This window comes from Ischnura elegans, chromosome 8, assembly GCF_921293095.1.
Source record: "Ischnura elegans chromosome 8, ioIscEleg1.1, whole genome shotgun sequence".
NCBI lineage: Eukaryota > Metazoa > Arthropoda > Insecta > Odonata > Coenagrionidae > Ischnura > Ischnura elegans.
In genome coordinates, this window is record NC_060253.1 from 94,003,525 (window position 1) to 94,022,424 (window position 18,900).

Genomic DNA, 18,900 nt, shown 5'->3' on the forward strand with positions numbered 1-18,900 from the left:
CACTGTTCCACCAAATATAGCCATCCACCTTTAAGTTTAAAGTTTATTCTTTTATTTTTCATAGCGGAAAGGTTAGAAATAAATATAAGTTCTATTAAATACTTCATTTTATTTAGGTAATGCTAATAAGCACTACAGATTATTTTCCAGCGAAATAAGAACACCAATAGACGATTTATCTACACCTTAAATTCTTCTTCCCTTTTGCATTCTTTAGAGAAAATATTTCATGACCTTCCTATCATTGCGTCCATTATTAACAACCAGGGTCTAATTTAGGCCAAGAAAAAGAATTCAATACAATTTGCTACATGTGTGCATCTGTCATTATTTACTCACAAATTTAGAGTGCAAAACCTTTCTTCACTTACTGTAGGCTAATATCGTTATTAACCGTTTATTTTTTATGTTAAGACATTTGTTTATGTAGTTTTACAGTGTAGTTTAAATTATTTTATCGCTAAAAGCGTGAGAACTTCCTTTTCTCTGATTATTTACGATGCAAAGGTGAAGACGATCTAACTTAGGCCAAGAAGAAGAAATCTAATATGCTACGAGCTACCTCACCTGCTAAACGTACTGATGACCAGCGAGAGACAAATAATAATAATAGTAGTATTGGCATGGCAGAATTGCGTCTTAGAGTGACTGAAAATGAAGCGGATAGGCTTAGAATGCAACGAGTTCGGGCACATTAAACTCAAAAACAGTAAGTACCATACAATGAAATTGAGTGGTTCCACATATGCGGTGCTACTGTAATCCTGGAGCGAGTATCATTCAAATACGATCAGGAAGTAAATTATTGTGCCGACAACTCAATGAAAATTGGGGAAATAAAAATCATGTTTCAATATTGTAAGGCATTAAAATACAGCGGTCAATTTACTCGATAACGAACAGCAATTGTTTTTTCTATACATATACAAAGGAGATGCGAAGTAAACCAGATCACCTACTTGTGTATAAAAAAGACAGTGGTTGCATGAAAATAAATTCAAGGTTTCGATGTGGCAGAGTAAAATTTTAATTCTATTCCAATAAAACTGTCATTTAAAAGCTCCAAAACCTAAAAAAAACCTACTCATCATTAGACACTGAAGACATCCTTATAAATCAATTAATTCTTTATCAGCGGCTGGTGATATTCATTTTACGTTGTCTAACATGTGGTATTGCAATGTAAGCATCAGTCCGCAAACTATTTTGTGTTTTCGAATTTAACTACACTTTCGTTTTCAGTATTTTTTTTTTCGAGAGAATATCGGAAGTTCACCTCAATCATTCTCTACGCGGACTGTGACTTTTTATTTCGCTCAGAAGAGCCTTAGAATCCAGAAAACTTGAAAGGAATTATATATGTTTGACTTCTATAATATATAATGAGATAGGTAGCGATGCCGTAAAGTCCTACCATATTTTTTATTAAGCTATTTGGTACATACGCAACTTATTTTTGGAGTATTGCATCCAGATATTTTCTTGGGTATTTTTATTACCTAAGTACCATACATTTTTTGAAAGAATTACGCAGGGAATCTAGCTATTCCATTGTGCCGCAGAGAAAGGAATAAATAGAATGCTCACTGGCGTAGGAAAATCGTAACAGGTTCTTTGGTTTTCAATTACCTTTTAGATGGAGTTACAATGGCAAACAAAACATGTAGGTCGTCGCATTAACAAATTTCACTCTCTCTCGATAGGCCACACTAGCTTCTGGTTTCGGGTTCTTTATGCCCACCCAGTGTAGAGAATCCAAGTTACCGAGCCATCGCTTATATCACATGTAATTGATTGTTTGATTGGAATGGAATAATTTTGTGTCATAATGCAAGTAATGGCCAGCATCAATGTAGTTTACTAACTCAAAGACTTCAATTCGCTGAATTCCAATAAAAAATACATCTATCGCATGCATGTAACACATATGGCCGTTGGCACTAAGTCACCCCTGTGACGGTGATGGCACTGCCAACATTGGTCATTCGTTTTGCGAATAGGACTACAGGTACGCGTTAAAATTCAATTCAAAAATATTCGTTGCGGAAAAGGTTTTCATCCCGTGAATTAGATTCATTTAATAGATTCTGAAAATTCGATAAGCATTTCAAATCACTGCTTTTTGTATCGTAAGCAACAAGTTTTCCGATAATCCGATATTTTTTAGACCCTGGTGCATTGAGTGAGGCACCACACCCGTGTCACAGATAATACTTGGTATGATGTGTACTTTTTATTAATATTAACATTATTATTTCATCATGTTAGATTATCGTGAGACTTTTATTATTAATTGTACTGTTTCACCCTGTCTCGCTGGGTAGGGCTAAATTCGAAGTTTCGTAGTTATTTTGATGAAGAGTCAGAGAATTGAGGCATAACAGTCATGATCATTCCTCGTCCTGCCCTCGTTAGTGCTTCGCTTCCTCCTCCTCCAAGCGCGTAAGACCAAACAAAAAAAAAGACGAACGCCTCCCGCTTGCAGGTATCCTCGGTCGTAAGTCCAGAGACCTCCCGCCTGATGGCCCTCAGCGCCGAGTCCCTCCGCTCTGTGAGCCCGGGCAGCGACAGCGTATTCTACGCGGACGGGCCCGACGACGAAGAGGAAGCCCTGGAGGGCCTTGGGCCCGAGGAAGGAGGTGGGGAAGAAGGCGGGGGCCTCTGCCGGCACTGCGGCGAGGCCGTCTCCCCCCCGAGGCGGAGGCCGCACCACGGGGGCGGCGGTGAGAGGCCCCGGAGGTCCAAGGAGGCCTCCGCGGCGGTCCCCGGGACCTCGCCCCCGCAGCCGCCCCCACGGGGCCTCTCCTCATCGGACCCGGCAGTGGATGAGGTGAGCTAACGCTTCTCAACGCCTTTTTGCATTTTGGTTGATTCGCGATTTCCCCCATGAGAAAGCTAACTTCTGTGCGCGCGCGCCATGTCAAAACCCAGTCGCCATCTGCCGCCTTGCGCTCTCTACTTCTCTATGTATATGCTCTCTCCTCTATTGATCTCTATATTGATATTTGTGTCTGTCCGTACGTACGTATTACTTTCCATACATAAATATATATATCTCTCTCTTTATGTATTTGGTAGCAGCATCTGACTTTGAATCGTGCTTTTTTTTCTTTTTTTTTATGAATGATGTAGTTGTAGCTTCATTGCTCGTTGCATAAAGATAAGGGTGGATTCAGAACATCTTGTCCCTCCTCAGTCCAGCAGTCTGAAGAACATAGGTTTCAACTATTTCTAATCATGTCAAGTATAAGATCGTCAGTGTTACTATCGTGGAGTAAGTAATTTACTTTAGAGATGGATTGGTGTTGGTCATTAATATATAATCTCCGAATGAATGTTTGAATGGCCACAGAAAGTCAATTTATTGCTGAAATCATAAATTATTTTAGTTATTTAATGATGTTAAAGGTTTGTTTAATATTCTGTTTAAAATCTACAAAAATATGTACTTTTCAATGGTGTTTATTTCTACACACGAGGTATTTCGCTACATGTATCATTATTACTTGTAGAGTTGGCTAAAATATCAATGAATGATAAAAAAACAGCAGTTATAAGATTTCCTACAATTTCTTTCCACTTTCATAGCATGTAGATCTATCGCCATATGCGCTGATGAAATATCACAGAAGTTTACAAACACGATTTTTATGCAATACGTGAGTAACTTATCCAAATTTCCTGATGATTCTATAACGCAAAGACTTGTGATAAAATTTTCAGCGGGCCGAATTACTACGCTGATTTAGCTGAAAAGGACGAATATATTTTAACTCAATGGAACGTTTTGCATAAATAGTTAATTTTATATATTTAAACAGTAAACTCTTACTTTTAGTTCTCTCCCTTTATTGGAAATATAAACATCTAATATTTTCGCGTCCACGACCCATCCGTAAACTCTAAGTGACTGAATCTTGCTGTAGTGCACGCATGAAAACACTTAGAACCTGAAAGTAGAAACCATGGGAAAGCACCTAGGTTTGAAAAAGGTGTTTCATTATAAAACTTCTCTGTAAAAATCGGAAGGAGTGTATTTTTATCAATTTAAAAAGCTGTTTAAATCCTTTTTACTTCCTTTTCCTTTGATAAAACACCATAATAGTGTCGTTACACAGGAAAATGGCAAAAATCCATGTAAAGACGGGAGAGTGATTCGAGGCACTCTTTCGCCAAATGATCGCTCATGTGTCATCCCCAAAGGGGAACGTTTCTCTCTTTCCTCCTTTTCGAATAATTTAAAAGGGCCAACCGTCGCAATTTCCCGGAAATCGAGGGGAAAGAGAGTGTTCGGGTATAGCAACTGGCCGGGAAGGAGAATGGTAAATGCCTCCCTATCTATCTGCTTCCGGCGGAGGGCACATTAAAAATGCAATCGTTTCTCCGCTGGAGGTGTGACGGATGGTGGCGACGTAAATGACATACGCCGGCGATGGCGCTCCGACCAAAAACGTGCCTCTTCCAATTACAGTTCTCGAAATCCATATTGAGACGAGGGAGAGTTGGGTAAATTAGGAAAAAAAATGTAGACGTGGGGAAATCGGTCTCTCATCAAAATACCCGAAATCACTTTCAGAACGATGGTCGGTGAATTCGTTGAACTTTATATCATTGCCAATAGTGATTTAGACTGATATTCACGACGTATTTCGCTATGTGTATCATTATTATTTCGTTTTGGTTAAAATATCAATGCATGATACAAGATATCAATCTAGATAGTTTTCATAACATTGAGCCTTATGGCGAATATGTCCGTGAGTAGGTTATATTATTATGACACTTCTAATTTAAAATCGGAAGTGATTAAGTTTTATCCATTTAACAACTTTTTTGACACTTTTTACTTAATTTCCATGGTAAAAAATCCAAAGTATGCGTATGTATTTTAGCTTTCTTTTATTTTATATCATTTTATTACTTTACATTTTTCATTTGAAGTATAGTAAGTGTTTTGCGATTTGCAATGTAAACGGCCAAAAAATTTGAAATATAGGTGAAGGAAAAAATATTTTAATGATGCCGAAATTCTTTTATAATGATCATAATTGCAATTCCTCTTCCATATGACCAACAGAGTCAATGCTTGAGCCGATGTACTGTACCATGCGCGGCACATTCTGTAGTAAGATTGTCATATGACGCGGATGCGTCGCATACTAAATTCCATACCGGATTTGGGAAGCTACTTTAATGCAGATGCTTTATATGTAATATGACATATACTATCCTCTGTCTAGTCCAACGGCATAAAACAGAATAATTTTGGAAATATGATTCATGCACTTTTTTATCCGTCAATTTATCCGTTATTGCACGAATGACTGGTCTCTCCTTTTCATGTGCCATCGTGATAATATTGTGAAATTATGCGGGGTTAAAATAAAAACGGAATTACTCATAGTTTATTTTTCATGTATTTTTCAAATTTGTCGTTTCAAGCAGTTTTTTCATAATTTATAAATTTCAATGTGAGCACCTTTAATAGCTCCATAAGTGGGATACCTGGCATCAGCACTAGCCTACCCTCAACGAAAGTCACCAAATGGACCATGGTTGAAGTGAAGTGCCCTCCTCAAGGCAAGCAGGGATCGGACAGCCTTGAAAAAATCCCTGCTACCTTGTCCTTACCATCTTCCTAGGAATTACGGAAACCGCGCCATCCTTTTATCATAACCCTATTACGCATGTGTTTCATTTAAGGCCTAAAAACTCTAGCTCAGATGTAGGTGTGGAGTGGCCAATTTTTAATTTTGTAGCATATGCTGGTCATTTATTTCATTTTCACTCCTATCTCTGGTGAATTATTAAGTGATTCAATCCGAAGGTTTGTTTTTGGGTAGGCGAGGGTAGAGCTTACTCCGGATTAGGCCACAGGCGATGAACTTAACACATTCAGGGTAGGAGAGCCTTTCCTTAGGCCACCTCGCACTTCGAAGATTTTAATTTGGGAATGCCTTTACCCTGGGTTTGGACGTGGGACCCCTCGTTTAGCGTCCAAGTGCTCGACCCACAAGGCTACCACGCTACTCTTCTCCGGTATATCATATTAATATGATTTTACTGGGGTAAATGCATTTAATTGACCGAGGTATCTTACGTGTGCGTATATTTTACGAGGTTTTGACCCTTCTTCAATTATCTCTCTCATTTTCGTTCAGCCGTAGTGTTTATTGCGGTCATGTTTTCATTGTTGGATAAACTTCGCAGAGTTACAGTCTGTTCTTGATGTGTGGTAAAGGGATATGAGTTGCTGTAAGCTATAAATTGATATTCTGAAGTTACGAGCACCTCTAGCTCCTGCTCTAGGTTCAGAAGTTTAACGGGGTCAAAGCGAGTTCTGCCTCATGAATTCAATACCTGGAAAATTATCACTATCATTAATCACTACATGGTGGCCAGTATATAAAGTTAAATTTAACTGCTAGAGTCTATCTCTTGAGCAGTTTCTGATGATAGAGGATCGTAATTGTAAGTACGTAGTGATTTACAATGGTGCATATAATGGCGGAAATAATCACCCCACTTACAGAATTTTACTTTCGTGGCGTCGCTGTCGAAATTTATTCACCTAAAATTCATTTATCCTGGCTCGCTCAAAAGGTAGCTGTATTTTTCATAAGAAGAGTACCAGTATTTTAGATAAGAATGAGACAGAGGAGTATTTAGATTTTATGCTTGACCATCACGGATTTCAATTCAGTTTAATTCAAAATATTTAACATATTTTAGGTGGTACTTGGTGAGATATAACGTTCTATTTGTGCTGCACTTCTGAGATATAATCATTTGTTTGACTCCATGTCGCGGCCTCATACAGCGTGAGTCGTCATTTTTTGCAACTTTGAGATAACGCATATCCGTAAATATATAGTGAATATAAATTAAAATACCGCTGTGGTTTTTGTGTCAACTTTTGCTGTTCAAATCAATATGCTAGTAAGAAAACGAGTGTGCTTTAACTTATCAGCGCCGGGTTATTAGGTTACACGGAAGACTTTAATGTATAGCGGGTGCTCTACTAAAAGGCGTGGTCAATTTAATTCAGCCGTAGGTAGTCTACGTCAAGACTGTAATTCTGAATATTGTCTCCCATCATGTTGAAAGAGAAAGAATGTTGCTAGGTTTTTTACCTCTAGCTTTTTTCTTTTTTTTCCGTAATGATATCATATGGCCAGCCTATCCCACGAATGATCATTATGAAAATATGGAAAAAATGATGACTATGATTTTGAAGTGCCTAATTACATGTTGTATTTCCGCGATTTTTTTCATTCCGAAGCTTATGTATTTCAGAATATTCAGTATGAATTGAGGTATATGAATCCAAAGTTGTCTCCTTGGCTCTGCTCTTGGGAATCAATTAGGTTTTGGCCGTTAGAAGAACAAAGGAAAAATTGGTCCACTTTGACCTTGGGAATTCTTTGTGGCGTTTAATTTCCAGTAAAATATTTTATGCCTTTTTTATATATTAATTCGGACCATTAATGAATGCTGTTTTATAAATGCGCTATTTCGTGTATTTACTCCAGCGTATAAAAAATTGGGATCTGTATTTTTAGGACGAGTTCAGGTAAGTGCGGTGATGAAGGGCTTTGCTGGAGTTTCATTAATTTAGCCAAAAGTCTCTCTGTTTCTATTTTCACTCATCGCGATGGCAAACGCGCCGTTTTAAATGTCCTCCCATTCTTCACGGCCGTTTTTCGCACCTGTAAGCGTGACACCTCTCACCCCACTACCCTTGCTTGGACTCACACCCCTTCTCCTTATGCCGACACCGCATCCTCAACGGTCATTAGTCTCACTCTTTTTACCCGCGGGCAGCTCGTCGTTTTGAGGAAACCCAGAAACTAAGCATATTAACTCGGTAGGCCTCCTTTGCCCGCCGGGCTCTCACTGGAAAAATAATTTCTTATTTCTGGGAATAAAAATAGTCATAAAGGAGTGGTCTGTATAGAATTCATTTGGATTTGGGAGAAATTATATTAAGCATCGAAGTGGGTTGGCCGCTTTTGCCGGTTGTTAATATATATTCCAATAAAGTCAGTCTGTTTTGAGCTGTATGTGTCCAAAATTGTCTTCGTAGTTCTTGTAAATCAAATTGGTTTTGGTCATTAAAAATAGAAATAATTATTGGCGAAGGAAATTAATTAAGGTATCTCTCAAGTTCTCTTTTGGAAAATGTAAAATACCTACCTGATTCTTTGCGGCGTTCAATTTCTAGTAGAATTTTTGATGGCTTTTTAACCCTGGCTTGCAAAATAATTTTTCCTATTTCAGCTATTAGCTACAAGAATAGGGAAGCAAAAGGAGCCTCAGCAATGGGCACGTTGGATAAGGACACTATAATTATCAAGCGAAGATGATGCTAAAAATAAAGCCATTCCATCTTATTTCTATTCCATTAGTATCATATTTTTCATAGCTCAGCCCTTTATTTCACAGTTTCAGGGCGATAGCGTCCTTCACATTCAGGCGAAATGGCAGTCGCTTGAAGATTCACTCTTGAATCATGTTGAAATGTTGCTCATTTCTGTTAATTTTATGTGTCAGCATTATCTTAAAATGAAAAAAATAATGCTTTACATATCCAGTTAAGGTCATAACGATACGGAACACTATGTAACATTCAGAATCCCCAAATTCTACAAATAAGTGTGATGATGGTATTTCAATAAAGAATGTAGCGAAATATTTAAGTTTTCCAAAGTAAACTCAAATTACACGTAAAATTAAGTCTTTTAAAACTTTAATATTAATCACGTTGCCACACTTAGGGGCTGGAAAAGGTTTGCCATAATATAGGTGGAAGGAACGCCAAAAATAACGTTAATCTATTTCTTAACCTTATTGGCCGAAGTGAGTGTACGAAATAAAATTCTGGACACGTATCGCGCCAATTTTATTTCATATTCAACGACGTGAAAACAGGCTAGGTAGCTCGGCCCCGATAAAAAAATTTATGTTGCGATCGTTGACCGCTTGGTCTGCAAATAGCATTTGAATTTATTGACCTGAAAACGCTCATCTCCGAATCATCCTTCGGCCTAAATTTAGGCTCTAGAGCTAACCGCATGTGAGATTCCGATCCAGAATCTGGGTCAGAAGTAATCCAATAACCATTTTTGAACGAGCTGGCCGGATAATCAGCAATTCTCAAGCGGGTATTACTTTGAAGCTTCTCTGAAAATTTGTGGCCAGTATTTGCGATGATTTTACAACAGGTACCATCAAGCACTGTGTGCAAATTGCATGAAAAGTAATATTTTGTACTTGGACACCGTTTTTTTATTGCGACAAGGAAGAGGAGTTAGTATTTTATTGGTGTATATTTCGTTATGGTGATGCGCTAAAGACTAGTATGAATGCGACTGCGGATATCCGTACACGTATTCAAATGTTTTTACGGAACCGGCATGTACATTTTTTTGCTGTTTTACAAATATATTGGTATTTGTATTCCTAAAATCGTAAAATTATCTTGTTATCCTTTTTTTGGAATTCTTTTTCTCAGCTGATTAATCTCTTTCCAACTGTTCCATACGATCACGGTATCCTTATGCTGTTGTCAACGAGTTCTAGGTAAACATTTTAAATGCTAATATGAATACTGGATACTCGCATGAATACATTTTAAATGAATACATTGTAAATTCCAGGGTAACAATTCGTGTGCCATAGTGATGATAAGGCTTGTGGCCATAAGTCTTACCATTTCCATCTGCGCATCTGGCATTACTTACCGCCGTTTTCTTCTTCTTCGAAAGCAATTCACTTTTTTGGAGTTTATCATCAACAAAAGGAGTAAATCAGAATTTCCATGCATTGAATGTTTTTATTTTTTTATTGCTTAATGCATGCATAATTTTTACGTTTACCGACTTTTTTAAGTCTCAGATATAGATGAAATATAGCTTTCAGCCGTTTTACAAACCAAGGAAAGAATAAAAATCAATTTTTTAAGTGCTTGCCTGATGTATATGTCGTTTGATCCATATAATTATAAAGTGGAACAAGAAAATACTTTGACGTGGTGAAATGAAAGATGTGACCTTTCCTCATATTTCAGCGTTGTCTGATAGAGTAAATCCTGGCTCCTTTGATCGTATAACGAATAAAAAACATATTATGACTCAATTGGGCTCTAGTGGAATTTCAACATACGCTAAAATTTCAACGTTTTTCCTAATTTGAGCCAACTATCGGTATCACCTTGAGGATGCCTCATGTATTTGTTAAATTGAAGTCAGGCTACGCGAATGAATAATCTGGTTCGCGGATCGATTGCATCAGTACTTGGACAAAAACATTATAGCTAGTATTAATCCGTGAATACTGACATGCATAAATCGACGACCACAGGAATACTACTGAAAATATTTCCGTAAGAAAGTGAATAACTGATGAAACACCGCTGAATAATGATACCTAAATTGAATGCGGTGGTGATTCCCTTGTGGATTAAATGTCTGGATATTCTTATTTTTCAGTTTACCAAGTCATATTCTTTATCAGGTACTTTAGTGCTCAGTTGCGTACTCATGATTTGTCTGAGAAATTATTACTCATCAAAAGTCTCAGAGTTTCATTTCGGTCTTAAGAATATTTTATGACGGAGAACAGGCGAAAGTATTTGTATTTATTTTAGATTTTTAGATACAGTTTTACTTTGAGTATCATAAATATTAATGATTTCCACAGTGTCTTAGATGACTCAAAAAAGCTGTTGTAGGTATTGGAGCCTTAAGATCTATGAAAGGAGGAACTTACAGGAAACGGCGTTTACATGTAGAAATTTTTTTGCGACGTCATTTCTTTCATCTCTTGAGCAAGGGAAAGAGAGTAGAAATATGGAAAGAGAGTGAAATTTTGTCAATTTAAAAGAAGATTTCATCTAGTAGGCGAATTTCTATTTTTATGAGTAACAAATCAACAAAGAAGCTTCTAATTTTGTAAGTAAACTGTGTGCCATCTATATATACACTTACTGTTAAGGGTGTAAGGCAGATGGTAGACCAGTGGGAAGAGTGCTTATCTTTTGATCTTTTGAGTGATCGATGATCATTGGTTCAAATCCTGGTTGAAGCCCTCGGACACCTCTGCACAAAAATCCTTACTGTGGGAGGTGGTCTAAGGTTAGAACTAAATCTTAAATTATTTAACACACCTGTGGCTTAATCTGAGGCAAGCTCTATCACCACTTATATCCAAACTAGCCTTTCGGTTGAATCACCGAGGGAGTGAATGATTCTCTTAATTCACGAAATGACTTCTTTTTTCTCTTTCGGGTTCATAACTTTTGTTTCAAATTCCATTTTAATTGGTTTTTAAGATATGTAGACCCTTATTTTTTCCTTCATTTGATCCATCGCCCAGTTCTCAGACTATTCGCAGCGATTTATCTTCAGCCTTGACCCTTTCACAGATAAGGTGATGACGCCTCGAGCTCATACGAGTTGCTTCCCTGTTCCTCAGCTATTCCCTGTATTCGCCCATCGGCCTCGGTTGATTCGCTTTGGTGTACACCATGGAAGCTTTTACATTCTTCAATGAATGATACTCCATGAACGAGTACTTGAACACGATATCAAATGACGCAACAAGCTCATGAAAAGTGGGCAAACATTTTTCCGTTTCCTTATTATAAACTTCATAGCTGGAGGGGGAGGTTTTTTCGCCGTAATGGATTTATCCATGATATCCCTTATACACAATCCCTTCTGTCAAAATGATCGCAGGGTTTCCCGGCGAATACTATTAAAAATATCTTCTCGGGTATGACACCGGCTATGGCTATTTAAGGCCAACGTTTCTATGAGAAACTCCCTCATCGTCATCGGGCTAAGGCTCACTGTCGAGTTTGGTCGACGCCGTGTTTTGTAACTAGTGCAGTATAAAAACCCGGCAGGGACCGAGATCGACAGTGAGTCTTAGTACTAATGGCGATGAATGAGTTTCTGATGGAAACGTCTTTTAACAGCCTTACCCGGCGTAAAACTCGACAAGATTTTAGTCGACCCTTCCGTCTAACGACTTCTTTGAATGAACTGATTTGAGTCTGATTGAACGATCCCAATGTATATCTTATATCATATGAGGCACGAAGGTTGCGGTGGATGTGGTGGAAGTTCTCAATACCAGTTAAATGAAGCATTGCAATATTTCTACTTGATTTTTTTTCAGCACGACGCGTTTCGTTGTTACAAACGACATTATCAAGTGCAAAATAAGTCTTAAAAGAGTTCTTCCTTTTTTGGTTAAGGGGGGGGGGGGGGGTAAGGCGGAGGATGGGGTTTGGATGCAGAGAAGTGGAGATATTGAAGGTTGTGGGAGGAAGAGTCGTTTTGTAGTCTCGGAAGAGGAGCAGTGCGGGGGGGGGTAGAGTCTTCCCGTCTTACCCCCTTCCCTTAAGCACCACGTCGTACATAAGTAAGAGCTCTTAAAACTTATTGTGCACTTCATAATGTTGTTTGTAACAACGAAATGCGTCGTATGATAATAAAATCCAGTGAAAATATTGCAATTTCTCATGTAACTAAAATCCTAAAGAGGTTATTTTTATTGAAATCCTACTACAGATACGCTAAAGAAATGCTACGAAAATGTAAGATAATGACATTTGATAACTCTTCTAATTAAATGCCTTCTCTGTCCTTCATATCCTCCAGCTCCTCGGCACCGGCGACATAGTCCTCCCACCCGCCGGCTTCGCCGACTCGCCGGACATCGAGGGTCACCCGAGATCCTCCGCGGCCCTGGGCCCCTCTCTCTCGCCGTCCTACTCGTACCCGGGGGCCATCGCATCGCAGGCACCCTCATCCACCCGCTCATCGTCCGCCGCCAAGACACAAGCGACCGGGGCGGCGCTGGTGACTTCAACGACCGGCACGTCGACCGCCTCCACGGGCACCGGGACATCCTCATCGGCCAGTCGGACGGGGAGGTTGTACAAGAAGTTGGACAAGAGGTTTCGCTCGGAGGAGAGGCGTCGCCATCGGCCCAAGGGGGGCGAGTGGGGTTGGAGGCGGGAGGGGGCGGGGAGCGGGGGCAGCGGCCCGGAGGCGGGCACGACGAGCACCGGCGGGGGCAGCAGTACTCCGAGGGCCAAGTCGGAGGAGCGGGAGGGTGGATCAGGGGGAACGGCTGGGAGCAGAAGGGGCGAGGACAGCCACCGGAGCCGCATGAGGTGAGGGACCACCTTAGGGGATTTTTAGATATATTAATACACCACAATAATCCTTGCTACGGCCTAGAATCCATTGTAAGCTGAGTTATTCTCAGCTAATGATTACACCTAATGTCTAGTTATGCCGCTTGCAGTAGTAGTAGTAGGAAGGCACTTTATTTTTTCCCGGAGAATGGTGGGAGTAAGTTCTTCTCGGGATTTCATCTCGGTAATTTCCTCAATCTCCATCGCTGCCAAAGTTTCGATGAAATTCATTTCCATCGTTGTCACAGCCGATGATGCCAGCTTTATAAATCCTAAGTGGTCATGTTCAGTCAATTTTGATTGGCGGAGACCAATAGTTTTTTGAGCATGGAACCCGATCCTGAATTTTTTCCTGCTGCCTGCTTTTTTCCTGCTTCCAGTTGATTTAAGGAGGCATATTCTCAAATTAACTCCGAAATCATGCCTTTGCTAAATTTAGCTCAAGCTATGTCAGGTGCTGTTGGATTGGACTTTCATTCCTCATCCATTTTGCACCATCTCTATCCTAATTTTCCCACTACTCCTCGCACCACGCGATGTAGCCTACCATTCTTTGTTATTTATTTGTAAATATGGTTGAATATTATTTTATTAGTTGCTGGTTACGTTTTGCTTAATATTTGTCAATTATTCTCTTGTTATTCTCTACCCTCTTTAATTGACCTTATGCTGTTTTTGGACTAAATTAATTAAATAAGTAAATAAGTATCAGTTATGCCTCTATATAAAACTAAATAGCCGTCATAAATTCTTCTCATCTTTGCCTGGAAAAACCTGTAATAATTAATAGGGTTATTAAACTTCTTAAAATTAACATTGTTTTGTTAGTTTTTCTATTAAATGAATGTTTTAATTTACCTGCATTCGGAGGTTCCGGAAATAGAGATATCAAACTCTGAATTTAACTGTTTTAAGCCATGTCTCACTCTCTTTCTCTATCGCGTTTAATAAAATTGTAAAATTGGTAGACTAGTGTGGAGAGCGCTTGGCTACTTCCAAAGGGGTCTACTTACCCAAACTAACATGAGGGTTCAATCACTGGGTGAATATGATAACAATATTGACATTTTCCATGGTCACATGGTTTTATTACTAATATCAGCTATTTATTGTTCCATAGCCAAGTCGAACTGGTGGATTTAGAGGGGGGCACGGAGTACGTGCCCCCTTCTAAATCCACCCCCCGTACGCTTAAATAATAGACACAATTTTAAATTCGGCTATCATTACGATAATTTTATTTTGAGCAATGCGGAGTATCAATCATTTAATTAATTTTAATAACTTTCATATAAAAATGGAGAATATTTTTTGCTGTAATTGTTGTATTTTATTATTAATCTCAAATATGAGAAGACCTATCAGACCCTTGTGGCCCTCCCAGAAAAAAGCCCTGGATCCGCCCATGAAGTCGAGAGTTCTCATTCCTATACATCCATGTCTTTGGTATAATCATAGAATTTAAGGCATTGGAAAGCTGCACTTAGGATTTATCAAAGTCATGAGTTGTGACCTAGCGAGTTTATTTTGCAGGCCACATGCCCGTTCCACGGATGCGTCGATGGAGGCGCTGGTGCCGAGGCGTTCGCAGTCTTCGCAGAGCATCGGAGGCGCCCTCTACGGTGGCGACAGGGACGCCGGCGAGGGGGAGGAGGGGGCCCCGGGAGAGGAAGGGGCCTCCGGTGAAGGCTCCGAGAGCCTCAAGTGGGATGAAGACTGCACTGGTGAGTAGAGAATTAAACCCTTGAAAATAAAATGACACATGGATAGTTTTATCGAAACCAAAGCGTTAAACCTGTAGTAAATCGATCATCGCGTTCTTTTTTTTAAGTTCAAACGGTTTATCCATTAATTTATGGAATGGAATGTACTATATTTATAATAATGTTACATCTAGAGCTATTTAATGGTGAATTTTATTTTTCACATTTTTTCGCTTTCAGTTTGAATAAATTTTATGCTTGATACTAACTACAACTTTTCAGTCCACTGTTATTATCTCCTGGGCACTAAAACAATAAAGAACCAGAATTTTTTTGTAATAAATTGAACGAATGATTAACGGAACCATTCAAATTCCACATTGTTCATGACCTCGCGCAATTGTTTGTTGATCGATTTTGTTTTTCTTCTGCTGTTTGGCCAAAGCAATGATTTGTGATTTGGGCCATATTTTTGGGATAAATATTTTGGATGAAATTTTTTGTGCTATGATATACTAGCCGATGTTAGAAAGTAAGACCAATTCATTGAATTGTTTGTAGCTGTTTAGAGAACTCTCTTTATCCAGCTAATTTATAAATGCATGCTCTATGATCTCATCCTTCCTATTTCTGTATCCTCATTGATCCAGTCTGCGTAGCTTAATTTTTATTCTTGTATTTAACGTAATGGATTTGACTACTAATAAAGTCTTCCCCTCTTTTTCATTCCGAAGTGGGTGTAAGTACAGAATTCTACCGGGCGGCACCTTGGATATACATCGGAGACTCGGAAGAATTACGAGTGTGGCAGAGAAGAGTAGTCGCTGATATCAGTTCCGGCGGTCGGTACAGGCATCAAAGCTCCTCTTCGCAGAAAACAACATCGTCTGGAAAAGGTAAAATGAGAACAGTTGTTCAGTCCGACTGAAACATACATAAGAATGTATTCTCATCTTTATTTCCGCGTGCTTTTGTAGCAGCTCTGAAGTGACATATATTTCAATGACAATATTCACTACAAAGTGTGTGAGCTACCATACAAAAGCCAAACAGGGAAGTAATCACGTATTATTTGTGTGTGAGCTACCATTCAAAAGCCAAACAGGAAAGTAATCACGTATTATTTATGATTTGCTCATTATTTATCATGACTGCGCTGCGGATAATAGAGGTAGTTATCACTTATATAATACATTAATATGGTAAAAGTAGTATTTTTGGAGAGGCTAAAAGCGGCTTAAAATATTTGGCTTTGAACCACTTCCAGTTTGAGTAACAGTTCAATTGAATTTGTCGCATGTTGTCATAAATTTGGAGTCTTTTTAATATAATTTTCGTTTACTAAAAGTTGTTATCCTTTTTTTAATTTTTCGTTAATTAATTATTGATCCTATGGTGTTGAATAGTGTTTTGATACGTATTATGGTAAAATTTTTACAGTAGTACTACTTTATAATAGGAATAGAATTATTTTCATTTTGAAATACCCATTATACCTAAAACTTTTATTTAGAATATAAGAATTGAGCAACTTTGACGAGCTCATGGATATTTATCGTATTAAAAAATATTTTCTATAAATTTTTCTTTTATGCTCCGAGCATAATACGGCGTAATAATAATAATGAGTATATTTTTTTTTTTTTATTTTATTCTCTAACCACCGGATACAGCTTTTATTGGCCATTTTACACCGGGGTGTTCAACAAATTTAACAAGTAAACGTACACAAACGACCATGCCCTGGACCGGGGAAACCTACCCAGGCGGGACTCGAACCCGCGACCTCTTGTTTGGCAGGCGAGAACGTTACCCCACCGCCACCGAGGCCGGCGTAATAATAGTAATGGCGTACGTAATACGTACACTTAACTTAGGAATCCACGTTGTCAAATATTTGTTTTTCTGGGAATTTACTGATTTTTCTAATTACATTTTTGGTATTAAGCTATCACAACATCGTAAGTAATACATTTTATGCATTCATAGTCATGTAAAATGACTTTTAGCTTCCATTCATTGCTACAATTCATCATTTACTGGGAGAGTTGGTAGCAATTACGAAAGATTTGTCGTTAACGCTCCTCTCAAAACAACCTCCCCCTCCTGTTTTCGAGACTTCCGTGGCCCAAGCCCCAAAATCGCCCTCTGCGCAGCGATGGGATAATTTGCGAGAGCCATCACTCGATCTCTCTCGATGTTGGAAATGCGTATGCTTATGTTGTGGTGTTGTTGTTCTCCGCTTCTCGTTGGGGACAGGCGCCTCGGAGGGCGGCGACGAGGAAGGGGAGGAGGAGGGGGGAGAAGAGGGGGAGGAGGGGGGAGAGGGGACGGAGGGTGGGGGTGGAGGTGTGGAGGGGGAGAAGAGGAGGGCGAGGAGGGGGGGCAAGCGGCGGAAGGGGGGCGCCAAGGAGGAGGAGGGGGCAGGGGAGGAGTCGCCCACCGGCTCCCTGGAGTCCACCAACTCGGAGAGGGACTTCCGGCGCAAGTACCAGGCCATCACGCACCGCATGGTCCACCGAAAGTCCAGCGTTGAGATGTACCGGAGGCTCGCGTCCAAATCCTTCGGTGAGTACCTGTTCCACATTAAAATGCTCTTCTTGCCATGCCTTCAATTTCAGGTATTGCAGTGATACGCCAGGAGCCGTCGTCACCACGGTTGGCATGAACACCTAAAGCTGCGTTTAAACTGAGTAGCATGTTTTAGAAACAAGTTACATGTCACATGTTTAAGGAAAAAGTTACAAATCTGTGTAACATTATACATGTAAAACTATGTTATGCGACAAGTTTTTGGTCTATTCGTTCGCGCGGGAAACCAAGATTTTGTTTTGTAACACAATGTTACACGGATTTGTAACGTTTTCGTAAAACATGTTATGTGTAACTTGCTTACATAACATGTTACTCAGTGTAAACCCACCTTAAGGCTCCTTTTACAGTAGCGTAGCCAGGATTTATAATTGGGGGCGGGTGGTTTGCCGGAGATTTCGGGGTCCTTCTGGGGTGTATGGAAAAGCCCCCGGAGGTAAGGGGGAACCGAGGATTATTGGAAAATATTGGGAATTTTAATGTTGAAAACGAGATTTTTAGGACTCAAAGATTTCAATTTAGCACGGGTATTTTTATTGAGGCCATCTTACTCGTTTTTGGCGTTGTAACCAGGAAACACCTCACCTCGTTGCTACGCCACTGTCCTTGCATGCACACCAATTTTAGACGATTGGTAAAATACCGGCAGTACACATTCCTATAGTGAACGATGGGAGCAAAAAAAGCAGGGACGCCAAAAGAAACTAAACGAAAGTCAAAAACTAAAATTTTTAATAATTTCGAAATGTAGAAACGAAACGAAATGAAATCCGGGGAGCTAAACTCAGGGTCGAAACGAAATCGGAGTCAAAACTACTATGGGTCGGCACTTAACTAAAACTCTGATGTGAGACGACACGAAACGCACATAATATTTCGCACCGGAGGTACCAAGTGCTTCACCTTCGAGTACGGTTTAGTTTCGACCCACACACCGAGTACGAAGTATGGTTGAATAAAGTAGATCCATGGGGCACTCATATTTTTACCGCTCCAGGAGAACGGTGAGCACAAACTGGCCATTCGTTTATAAGCTCGATGTTTTAACCTCTCTATACATATGTCAAATGTAATGTGTCGAAACTATTCCTTCTCATCCCCCTCCACTCAACTTCTGGGATCGAAACTTAAATATGAGCAGCGGTGCTTCGATTAATTTAGTTTTTTTCTCGGAGTAAAGTTTCATCCCGAGTCGAAACTAAACTCCTTGGTGATTTTAATTTCGTGCGAGAACGAAACTAAACCTAGGCCTTGTATTCCGTTGCCCTCCAGGTCGAAACGAAACAGTTTCTTTTCACTTGCCATCCCTACTAGGAAGAATCACTCTCTGTTGGCATAGCAGTCGTCCTATACTACCCAAGTGTTGCACCGCAACCCATGTCTCGAATGCGGTAG

At 39.6% G+C, this 18,900-nt stretch overlaps 1 protein-coding gene across 1 annotated transcript in view; it reads left to right on the plus strand.

The window, feature by feature from the left end:
• The window catches only part of LOC124164457, a 392,138-nt gene that overhangs the window by 322,736 nt on the left and 50,502 nt on the right, over positions 1-18,900 (plus strand). The window contains exons 17-21 of the mRNA XM_046541783.1: positions 2,486-2,830; positions 12,669-13,186; positions 14,744-14,934; positions 15,648-15,809; positions 17,263-17,481. Of these exons, the coding sequence (XP_046397739.1) occupies positions 2,486-2,830; positions 12,669-13,186; positions 14,744-14,934; positions 15,648-15,809; positions 17,263-17,481 (1,435 nt within the window). The remainder of the gene's footprint in view (positions 1-2,485; positions 2,831-12,668; positions 13,187-14,743; positions 14,935-15,647; positions 15,810-17,262; positions 17,482-18,900) is intronic.